Below are 12,810 nucleotides of genomic sequence, written 5' to 3'. Positions count from 1 at the left end.
TCAGGAATTTTTTCTCTTCCTGCGTATAGACCAAGTATAGGGTGGCCTTTTGAAGTTTTGGTATTGGCGCGCCAGTGTATCCATTCATTCTGAGGGAGTGGATGGTGGGATTTGCCGAGTACATGTTTATATATACCTCGCAGATGGCATATACAACGTCCATGGGACTCCGGTATGTGCAGGACAACTCACGTGAGATGTTGATTGTCAGGTAAGGTCTACAGTACCTTATTTCGAACAGATTTTCTCTGTCTATATAAGGCAACTGGTTGACATCTCCGATGAGAACAACTTCGCTTGCCCCCGAAAGCCGAGCCGCCATTACTATAGCTCCAAAATGGTTCATAAGGGCTTCGTCCACCGTTAAACGGTTACATTTCGTGCCCCTTTTGAATCCATTTGTTAAAATGGAGGCCATAGTACGTACCCTAGACCTGATTTTGTCACCAAAGCGGCGGGCTCAAGCATCCTGTCATCCAGCATTACTCTCGTGCACTTGGCAACCACCAAAACCGGGTCCCTCGGAGGTGTTAAAAATTTTGGTGACGTGTTTTCCCGCCCCGCAGCCTCGGCCGTGCCCACAAAACCACCCGTGCCGCTATAGGCTGCCATATATTATTGGATACTTGTATTTGTACAAATATTCCTACTCGATTTGGATATCTGACCCCAGCGCTTCTCGGAGAGCACATTAGACCAACGGTCCCGGTTGTTATTATAAATACCCGATAGCGATCGTTACTCATATTATTACAGCCTATACAGTCCACTGCTGGACATAGGTCTCCACAAGTTTACGCAAAAATAACGTGAACTCATGTGTTTTGCCCATAGTCACCACGCTGGGCAGGCGGGTTGGTGACCGCAGGGCTGGCTTTGTCGCACCTAAGACGCTGCTGCCCGTCTTCGGCCTGTATGTTTCAAAGCCAGTGGTTAGATGGTTATCCCGTCATCGGTCGGCTTTTTAAGTTCCAAGATGCTTGTGGAACCTTGTTATCCCTTAGTCGCCTCTTACGACACCCACGGGAAGAGAGGGGGTGGCTAAATTCTTTAGTGCCGTAGCCACACAGTTACTCATAGTAGGGAACATATCCGCCAACCCGCTGTGGGGCAGCGTGGTGGATTTAGCAAAAGTATTGGAAGTATTGGAATACATCTCCTACATTGAGAAAGAGGCCTCTGTTCAGGGGGACGTTACAGGCGTTATATATTTTTGTAAAGACAATATCTTAACTAAAAAAATAAAAAACAACTTTAAACGGTTAAAAGATATAACCGCGTTTTTTTCTAAAGTTATAACTTTTTTAAATAACGTAAATATAATAGTGATGAGATGATGAATATAAGAAACGAAGAAATATTAAATGAAGTAACAATATTCCTACATATGTACGTACGCATCTCGATCTAATCAGTAGTATCCTTGCTCACAGTTGGCTCCTCAATGCTCCGCTCGTTACGTCGACTCGGATTCAATTACCTGACTGGTTTGCGTTCCCGACTCGATGGAATAGTATAGTATAAATAATTCTATTTGCTTTCAAAGGACAAAATTAAAAAAGAGACTCAAAGCGGGCTTCTTGCTCTCTAAAGCTTTTTCTAAAATAGGCGATCGCGCTTTTAAAACCAATATTCGTTGCCCAAAAGAAATTTCATAGAACATTATCACCGTATATCGTGAATTATCTTAAAGCAATGCGTTCTCGTCTATATATTAATACGTGAAGCAAATACTTTGTACACCTTCACCTTTACAAATTTCGCACACTTATAGTTTATATAAATAAGAAGTGCAGAATGTTGAAGTGCAGAATGTGAAATTTTTTTCAAAATTGTGCATAAAAATATATTTAATCAATAAAAAAAAAACATTACACACACTACCATGTGGACGCCGCGTTGGCGCAACGGTCACAGCCGTGGATTGTACCTATTGCGCTGGCGATTGCGGGTTCGATCCCCGCACATGACGAACATTTGTATTGGCCATACAGGTGTTTGCCGTGGTCTGGGTATTTGTGCAGTCCTTGTCCTTGTGGGTTTCCCCACTGTGCCTCGGAGAGCACGTTAAGCCGTCAGTCCCGGTTGTTATCATGTACCTGATAGCGATCGTTACTCATAGTAGGGAATATATCCGTCAACCCGCGTTGAAGCAGCGTGGTGGATTAAGTTCTGATCCTTCTCCTACATGGAGAAAGAGGCCTATGCCCAGTAGTGGGATATTACAGGCTGAAGCGACACTACCATCTACTTGACACACACACACGCATATTATACTCTTTTGTTGATTGTCACTGTAGCCAAATTGAATTTTTTTTAAAATAAACTATAAGATATGCTACGCCCAACGATTTTATTGTATTTGTCTGATCAATACCCCAGATTGAGAGACAGAGAAAAAATTGGTGCGATCTGGTAGTTAGGACTTGCCGAATTAATTTTTAGCTTTTAGTAAATAACTATATCATTTTTATTGTAATAAAACCGTTTTACATTAAAAAAAAATTAGTTTATTTTATTTTCAAGTTTTTAGTTTTGTTCTTAGTTGTTACTTCTCATTCTATTGAGTTCATGTGATTCCTCACTATAACATACTTTGTTTCCTGACAGTTTGTTGCAATCTAACTCTTCGATAGGCAATCCTTCCAAAGCCTTCACTCGCCTCAGATGCTTGTCCTTCCTCAAACAATTTTGAGCCTAAATATACAACTGCGTGATCTTCTGTGCTTGTGGAAAGCGGGAAGTCCAAGACAGAATTAAAGACAACATCCTCCTTTCAGCCGTCCCATAATTGCCGGAAACTGTATGGCTTTAGGGTGAATATTGTATACACCATCTCTTCCAAAGTCGATCTGACGGTACATCTGTTTGGTACATTTGGGCTCGACGAAACTGAGGCCAAACAATTTCTGTAATGTAGCCGTTAGCGCCGTTTACCGATCCTTTCGATATGTCAATATTAAAACGCGACATAACTTTTGCATCTGTCGGTAAGCCTCCGGTCTTGTTTAAGTCTGTCTGTATTATAATTAGCTAAATTCAAATTATCTGTATTTCTTGTGGCATTAATTGGCTGGTCCTGTACTTTTATTTTATAAATTCGAGTACCCTTGTTTCAAAAAAAAATCAACAGCTGCGTTGTGATCGTTTACGTGCTGATTCGTGCGGTACCTATACCCTTAACGCCTTGTCTATTGCAAACTTATCTCTTGTATCTTGAATAACTCTTTGCATCAAAATATTAAAATATACCGCAATAAGCTCACCGATTCTCAAAGCATTTAATACATCAATAAAAGTATGATCCTCTTGCTGACGCATATTCTCAGTCAGCTCACAAAGTGTGAACAAACGCCACAGATGCGTGGCTGGTTGAAGATATTCTGGCTGTTTGAATACAAGTGTTCCAGGGCATCTGATAGGAGGCAGCTGCAAAAGATCACGAAAAAGTAGAATGTTAAGTTCACCAAAGAACTCATGCTCACGGTTCTTAATTTGCCTTAATCGGCCGTTAAAATTTTTCACAGTGAGCCCTATTCTACCAATCAAGCCTTTCGTTCGATACCCATATTGAGGTATTTGTGAAAAATATGTAATCCGCCATTTTGTGGCGGCGGCCATCTTGGATTCTACATAGTAAGTTCTATTTTACCAATCGCGTCCTTTCATTTGATACCCATATACAAATGTAGTTTACATGAATAAATAAATATAAATAAAAAATATATATTGATATTGTTGTTAAGTAATATGTGATCCGCCATTTTGTATCGGCGGCCTTCTTGGATTTACAATCATAAGGAATGTATTATGTTGTATGTCATTAAGGTTAAGTGTGCACCAAATATCAGATCAATCTGTCATCAGGATGGGGGTAAAATTCCAATAACTAAATTTGACCCAAACGAACAAACAAATAAATAAATAAACTGGTCAAGCTAAATAAAACCGTTTAGAAGAAGGTTCTTTATTTTCATTCTTTTTGTTTTACTTTAATTTAAATTTTTATTAATGGTCGAATTTCAACCTCTAGGCGACCACTAGTTTATATTAAATACCTCTAAAAGCGTCATCATTATTGCGTAAAAGGTACATAGGTCATTGGAATTAATACATTATGTTATGCCACTCAAAATAAAAAACAGCTTTATTCAAATAGGCCCCTAGAGCACTTCCGACTCGTCATTTTACAGATTAAAACTTTAGATTCTTATTTTTGTAAAAGTTAAGCTACCACCGATTCGGAATGTAGATTCTGCAGAGAAGAATCGGCAAGAAACTCCACAGTTACTCTTTTGAAAAATAACATATAAACTGTGTTTTAGTACAAAATTAGTAACATGTTGAATAAAATACAGCGTCACTAAGTCCACACATCTTTATCAACTATGTAATCCTGCACCGAATAATGAGTTTTACCAATATTTTTTGTAATAAAAACTTTAAATTTATGGTGAGACAATTCCAAAATCGTTTTTGAGATTTTATTATACACGCGAATACTAATAATAATGCCCAGAAAGGAGACGTTTACTTTGCGCAGTCGGAAACTTGGAGATACAATTTTGTTATTCCTTCTCGTGCTTACAATGCGATAATTACTATTTATTTCAAAATAATTGTGTTTGCAGGCAAACGAAGAAAAACCGACTTCAATTATATCGATAAGTAATACAACGTAGGTAGACAAAAAAATGTCAAGTAAATACGCATTAAGATTACTCCAAAAGTTGTAATCAGATCGCGATGAAATTTAAATATGACCACATGATAAACATCGGCTTTCGATTAAATTAAAAATCATCAAAATCGGTACACGAAGTAAAAAGTTCTGCGGATTTTCGAGAGTTTCCCTCGATTTCTCTGGGATCCCATCATCAGATCCTGGTTTCCTTATCATGGTACCAAACTAGGGATATCTCCTTTCCAACAAATAAAGAATGATCGAAATCGGTCCATAAACGACGGAGTTATCCCCGAACATACATAAAAAAAAATATATATATATATATATACGGTCGAATTGAGTAACCTCCTCCTTTTTTTGAAGTCGGTTAGCAATGAATATTCTGGTTACTATACATAATATTGTTATAAATATACTGCGACGCAATTTTTAATGTGTCTACCTTTTGGAAAGCATCCCGTAGGAAGACTCGAGCTCCAAGATCGTAAATGCCGCGAAGAGCACTTTTTTGCAAGATAAATTCAGTCTCAATATCCTATCTAGCTATAAAATTCGATTAATTGTTTTTTTTAAGGCAGCAGTCGTGTGGGTCTCTCTTACACGTATTTGTCCCACGGGGATTGATTTTTGTCTCTTTCTTTTTTTTGTATACTTTAACGATATTCTCGAGTATTATATTGTAGACGATATTAATTCTTTACAAAGTCGACAAATAAGTTAGTTTAGTAGTAGACAGTTACATATACCTCACCAGCTTAGAACAATATATTGAAAAAAAAACCACACACACACATACACAGTGCAGTGCGTTCAACGGAAGGAGATGCCAGACGCAAACAATGTCCACCGTTTATTTGTAGCGACGACGGAATAAACAAAATATGGTCTATCTCTTTCTATCTTGTTTGTTTGCTATCTGTTGCACGGCTCGGCTAGGGACGAGCTAGTTGAGACCATCGGCTGGGTTTGTAAACATTCGGACGGCCCTTTGATTTTGCAGTTATTTATTTTAATTTCATTCCGTGTCCTGAAGCGATATGTAGAATAAATAAATATACATTGAAGAATAACATCAAGATTTAATACTTCTTAAATAGTAATTATCAAAATATTAATTTATTTTACATTTTAGAAATTTGTGTAAGTAAAAGAGGTTACAAAACCCTGCATAGGTAATTGACTTGATATTTGGTTTGTTAACGTCTGGTATCGCCTTTTGTTGAACGCACTGTAGATTCGAAAACTATTTTGTCAAAAGCCCCTGCGGTAGAACTCGCTCACTAGTTTTCATAATATTTATTCAGCTTGAGTTGTTCTGTTAGTTATGTTTACAGCATTGAATCTTATGTTTATTATGCCAGGAAAATATATTTCAGATGCTTTGAATATTGTAGTTGTAGGGTATACATATATAAACATAAATAAGTAAAATAAATAGTGATAAACGTTGAATGAATAAAAGAAAAAACAAAAGTTACTAAAACGTGGTTTCTAACTTCGTCGCAAAGCTGACATGACGTGTAGGGTAAATCCGGGATACACGCCCAAGGGGGATAGACGCCTCAGTGCAATTTGTGATTTCGGACACGAGCAAAAAGTTATTTTATAAAATGAACACGATCCTCCCCTACTTCAGTCTGCCACAAAGGGTTGGCGCTTGCAACCTTGCGTAGGAGAGTTTTTGGCTGTGGTGAGATATACATACATACCGTTGTGATTTTACTTTGTGATTGACCTTCGACCTTCTATAACTTTGGATGTAGCGAGTAACTTCATTTTCTTTTTACTTTTTAATAAGGACTAGTATATGTTAATTGTTATTAATTACACTTTGATGGTGAAATAATTATGTTAACTTTTTTATTTTTAAGAGTATATATTCTTGTGAGAAAGGATATGTGCCTCGATATATTTTGGGATATATTGTCGTAAAGGTATATAACCCTAGTATTCCTACTTCACTTTAATACATGCTAACTTTGAAAGCATACATTGCTAGCTATATTTTAACGCACTTTACATAATTGAAATTAAAAAATAGTCCCGAAAGTATAAGCGTAGATCCGATGTTCAATCACCTAATTTAAACCGAGAAAACATTGGCTGCACCAATGGCAGAAATGCAAAATGTGCAAAGTAGCTTTTGAATTTTTTCTTCTGCTTTATAATTCATTGACAATTCCTAAGCTTCTGATTTTTTTTGCAAAGAAGATTAAACAAGGTGCTTTAGTACTGAATACGAATTCTAAAATAATGGATAAGCCACGAAAGGGATACCAGAGAAAGGAACTGAGAAATAAGATAAAAAAGAGTACCTTTAAAAAAACTAAAGCAAAAAAGCAAAATAATTGCGTAGAATGTCTTTATTATTAAAGTCCGAATCCAAAGTAGGTTGGATTCAATGTGTCATGTGTCAAAACTGTCTTCATGAGACATGCACATTATATCTCAATTATTGCGTCATATTCCCTGTATGGCTACGGTAGTAAAGAACATAGTCTCCTCTCTTCCCGTGGGTGTCGATAGAGGCGACTAAGGGATAACACAGTTCCACTACCACCTTGGAACTTAAAAAGACGACCGATGGCGGGATAACCATCCAACTGCTGACTTTGGAATACACAGGCCGAAGACGAGCAGTAGCGTCTTCGGTGTGACAAAGCCAGCCCTGCGGCCACCAACCCGCCTGCCTAGCGTGGTGACTATTGACGAAACACATGAGTTCAGGCCATTTTTGGCGCGAACTTGTGGAGGCTTATGTCCAGCAGTGGACTGCGATAGTCTAAAGTGATGATGATGATCGAAATCTGATGCTTGTAATGTGGTGGTATGATAAGTAATCAACAATATATCATATACTAAAACCTTCTCCGAAACACATAAATTTTTAAAATAAAAGTAACCTACGTTACTCTATATTACATCAGCTATCTACCAGTGAAAGTCCCGTCGAAATCAGTCCAGCCGTTTCAGAGATTAGCCGGAACAGACCAAAAGACAAAAATTGTAAAAAATGTCATTGTGGTATGGTATGTAGCGAGTATACTTCCACATGCATTTAGAGCGGTTATTTTAATATTACAAACAGACACTAATTTTAATTATAGATGATCAGTGAGTTAATGACGTCGTTTGATTGCCATATTGTTGGCAAATTCAGAACTATTATCTGTTAGAAGTTTCCATTACTTTCTATGCATTGTGACGACATTAAATTGACTCCTACATTTATATTTTTCTTTAAAAAATGTTTTCATTTTGCTATTTTATTTGATACGGTGATATTTTATTTGGTATTCATTACTCTTAGATTTTCATTTAATAATTAAAATTAAATATATTTAAAAAATTTACAAATATAATTTTATTTAGAAAGTAAGTTATAAAATTTATCGCACATAAAGTTCAATAAAGATAATTATTATATAGATTATATAAAGCATTCCCGAGATAACAACCGCGAGTAATACGCACGCATTTTTATCGAGCAAACAATATGAATATACAAAGTTCTATATTTTTACGAAGTGAAAAAAACTATAATCGCGCCAAGCCATCTTTCCGCTCGTAAGCAGCTAGGCTATTAACTATTGCTAATTAATAGATGTTACCACACGTACTCAATGATATTACGCGTTTTTTTTTTTTGTATAAACTTTCAAAATATTGAAATGAAATGTTGAGCTTGGCGGCGAAACGTGATGATATGTATAAAAATACTAGTTGATCCCACCGACGTTTTCTGAAATATTACAATCTGTACTAATATTTTATACGCTTCAGCCTGTAATATCCCACTATTGGGCATAGGCCTCTTTCCTCATGTAGGAGAAGAATCAGAGCTTAATCCACCACGCTGCTCCACTGCGGGTTGGCGGATATATTCCCTACTATGAGTAACGATCGCTATCAGGTGTACATGATAACAACCAAGACCGCCGCCTTAACGTGCTCTCCGAGGCACGGTGGGGCAACACCTGTATGGCCAATACAAATGTTTGTTATGTGCGGGGATCGAACCCACAACGGCCAGCGCAACAGGTACAATCCGTGGCTGTGACCGTTGCGCCAACGCGGCGTCCTAATATTTTATAAAGCCTAATCTCAGAAACTACTGGTTCAAATCGAAACGTTCTTTATGTGTTGGAGCCCATTTACCGAGAAAGTCTTGTAGGCTATATTTTTTTCTCAGATTAATGCGTATAAAATTGCACAGCCAGCTAGTTGTACAAAATACGTATCTGTCTTAATTCCCAATTCCTAGTACAAAGGTATTGGAAATGTGGGACATGTGGTCTATTAGTATACGTTTACCGTATCTTGACGTGATGGTAAGCGATGCTATTATAGGTGGCACAGTTTAGGGAAACTAAATGATAAATAATGAATTCGGTAGTCGCTCTCAAATAAGACGTGATCAAACTAGGTAATATGAATTCATTAAAAAAATTGTATGTGTAATTAAATGTGTATGCAATTCACTCTCGAGAGAAGTAAAACTTCTGAAAAATCAGGTCAGGTTAAGTAGGAAGGTAGGTCATTGCGATTTGTTTACGCGTTTTAATCACGAATGTATTCTATCTCATTCTGAGTTTCATATCACAACGATTATAAACAGTTTCAAATCAAAAAGTGTTTTGATATTCGGAAGTCAATCGCAAAGTGGAACTTGCTTTCAAAGCGGTCGGCCGTGACAAAACGGAGCGAAATTACAATTAAAAATAGCTATAGGTACTCGTCATAAACCGCATTATTATTATTAAAACACAAATAAAAAATGATATGCAGTTTAAAAAAAAAATCTCCCCTTTTCCTCTTACTATACCCGGAGCGGAGCAATTTTCGAGCATGTAGTGCTGGATTTCAATTCCCGAATCCATCATCACTAGGATACCATTTGATGAACCATTTGATATAGCGGATTAGGATACTAAATTTCTCTTCAAATAAAGTTTAGGCTAATACATATTATATCCTACTGGGGTAGGACACAGTAGGAAATATCCTGCTCACAATCTGGAGCAGCCCGACTGAAGTGCTTCGACCTTACAGAAGATCACAGCTAGATAGTACTGCTCTCAATCTGTGTTGTGTTCCTGTGGCGAGTGAGGTAGCCAGAGTTCCAGGTGGTGGACTGGAGATAGGGTCGGCAACGCGCTTTCAATGCTTCTGGTTTTGCAGGCTTCTATTGGCCACGGTAATCGCTTATCATGAGGTGAGCCGTACGCTTGTTTGCCGACCTAGTTGTATAAAAAAAATCTATTTTATTCTTGTTTGCTACATGTTTCGAATGTTTGCAGCGCTGACGGTGTTTGGTACGAGTGTGTACGGCGGCGCCGTCATCGCCGTTTGCCTGGACTACTTCCTCGAACGCATGGTCATGATCAAGTGGGTGAGTACGAACACACACACGCAAACATATTATAAAAAAAAAAACATCTTAGCTACATCTTGAATATTCTCACGTGAGTGACACGATGTACATAATTATTATAACCGGAAATCTTGCTCCTTTATACTTAACTTCAGAAACTATATGAATGTCGGGATATAAAGTAGCCTACTTTGGTTACCACGCTCAATTATCAATGTACCGTGCTGGTGCCAATTGTAATAATCGATCACGTAGTTTTTACGTGAAAATATAAAAAACAACGACGCAATATTTTCTATTTATAATTTTAGAATTAAGTGAGCGCTGACGCTGAGACGGCAGTTCTGTAAATTCATGTAAACAAGTCGATTAATATTTCACGACAACGGGACTCAAACTATGGGCAAATTGTATGAAGCACATCATGTTATAATTTTGCAGTCGATACGCGGCATGTAATGTATTTACCTCCTTTAATTCATTTGTTCGTAATAGTCGACAAAAGGCGCACCCCGCAGTGCATCTCTATAGGGCCTAACGAAGTTGCTCGAAGACCTCGATGTAATTAGGTTTCCCGTGACGTCGGCCGACGCGTAATTGGTATGTCCCGAGTAATGTAACGATATTTTGATGTTTATGTTAAAAATTCTGCCAATAGTGACTGAATGGCGGGATAAACAATGTGATTATGTGTAAGCTTTACAGCTATATTTAGATTAATCAATAGTCAAATGGGATGGGAGGATGATCACGCAGCTTTTATACCCAACGTCATAATATTCACCTTTACATCGGTACCTGGTTAATAGGCCAGCAACAGTTATAATAATAGATGACCATGTGACATTTAACCTTTTGACCGCCACACCTCAAATCCATTCCCGTGCCCTGTACGCCAAGGCATAAAATAAACTAAAATACCTACCAATAATTGTGTTTGCTCGCAAACGAAAAAAAAAACCGACTTCAATTACATCCACGAGTAATACAACGTATATCGACGAAAAAATAGTCAAGTAACTACGCGTTATCAAAGATTACTCATAAAGTAGTTATCAGATCTCAATAAAATTTATATGTGACCACATGACAAACATCAGCTTTCGATTAAATTAAAAATTATTAAAATCGATACACCCAGTAAAAAGTTATTGCGGATTTTCAAGAGTTTCCCTCGATTTCTCTGGGATTCCATCATCAGATCCTGGTTTCCTTATCATGGTACTAAACTAGGGATATCTTCTTTCCAACAAAAAAAGAATTATCAAAATCGGTACACCCAGTAAAAAGTTATTGCGGATTTTCAAGAGTTTCCCTCGAATTCTCTGGGATCCCATCATCAGATCCTGGTTTCCTTATCATAGCACTAAACTAGGGATATCTTCTTTCCAACAAAAAAAGAATTATCAAAATCGGTACATCCAGTAGAAAGTTATGCGGTATAATACAACGTAGGTCGACGAAAAAAGCGTCAAGTATAAACGCATTATTAGATATAACTCGAAAAGTAGTTGTTAGATCTTAAATAAATTTAAATGGGACCAATTAGCACACACCACCTTTCGATTAAAACAAAATTTGTCGAAATCGGTCTACCCGGTCAAAAGTTCTGATGTAACATACATAAAAAAAAAATACAGTCGAATTGAGAACCTCCTCCTTTTTTGGAAGTCGGTTAAAAAAATTGTGCTGCCAAGAGTCGTTATCGAGTACCACACAGTGACTTGTTTTTGTTGGTTTTTATGCAATAAGTGACTACTTATATAATCTAGGAAGGTTTATTTTTCGATATTTTTATTGTGTTATCTTGCACTTTTTATATATACTTACAATAACATAAATAAAAACAAACATTACAATAAACATGATATACCTTTTTAAAATCCTTGTATTGTGCCCTTCAATTTGATACCCATATTGTAGTACTCGAGAAAAAAATTTTTTTTTCATTAACTACAATGGCTTCGCGCAGCCGCCATGTTAGATTTTTTTTTAATGTCACCTATCTAAGAACACTTGGGCAGCTAAGACGAACCTAACGATACCTCAATTATGTAAATCCGTTCAGTGGTTCTGGAAATATGAGGTAGTAAAGAATATTACATACAAATATACATACATACAAGATACGCGCGAAAAACATAACCCTTCCTTGGCAGTCGGGTAAAAATAATCGTAGTAAAGCACAACACTCTTTTCTATCGCTATGACGTCATTGTCACGATTGGACGACTACGGCGCAGCTGACCTACGGTTTTAAAACTCTCTTAGAGATGTTGTGGCGCACGCAAGGAAGCCGCACGCTATATATCGATTTCGAATCGAATCAATATATACATGAAAAGTAATTTAAAAAAAATTAATCATAAATTAAATAATAATAAAAAATTTGTAATTTTTTAACCGACTTCAAAAATGTTACTCAGGGAGGAGGATACTCAATTCGACCGTATATATGTTATATATTTTTTTAATGTATGTTCGGGGATAACTTCGTCGCTTATGAACCGATTTTGATAATTATTTTTTTGTTGGAAAGGTTTAGTAATATGATAAGGAAACCAGGATCTGATGATGGGATCCCAGAGAAATCGAGGGAATCTCGAAAATCCGCATAACTTTTTACTGGGTGCGCCGATTTTGATGATTTTTAATTTAATCAAAAGCCGGTGTTTATTATGTACATTTAAATTTCATCGAGATCTGATTACAACTTTGTGAGTAATCTTTGATAATGCGTATTTACTTG

The 12,810-nt window shown here is 37.0% G+C and overlaps 1 protein-coding gene across 1 annotated transcript in view; it reads left to right on the top strand.

The window, feature by feature from the left end:
• LOC123669017 (transmembrane protein 198) overlaps positions 1-12,810 on the top strand; it is a 31,832-nt gene that overhangs the window by 14,292 nt on the left and 4,730 nt on the right. Inside the window, exon 5 of the mRNA XM_045602689.1 lies at positions 9,988-10,079. Coding sequence (XP_045458645.1) covers positions 9,988-10,079 — 92 coding nt within the window. The remainder of the gene's footprint in view (positions 1-9,987; positions 10,080-12,810) is intronic.

This window comes from Melitaea cinxia, chromosome Z, assembly GCF_905220565.1.
Source record: "Melitaea cinxia chromosome Z, ilMelCinx1.1, whole genome shotgun sequence".
NCBI classification, from domain to species: domain Eukaryota; kingdom Metazoa; phylum Arthropoda; class Insecta; order Lepidoptera; family Nymphalidae; genus Melitaea; species Melitaea cinxia.
Note: the sequence above shows the minus strand (reverse complement) of the source record. Positions and strands in the feature narration are given on the sequence as shown.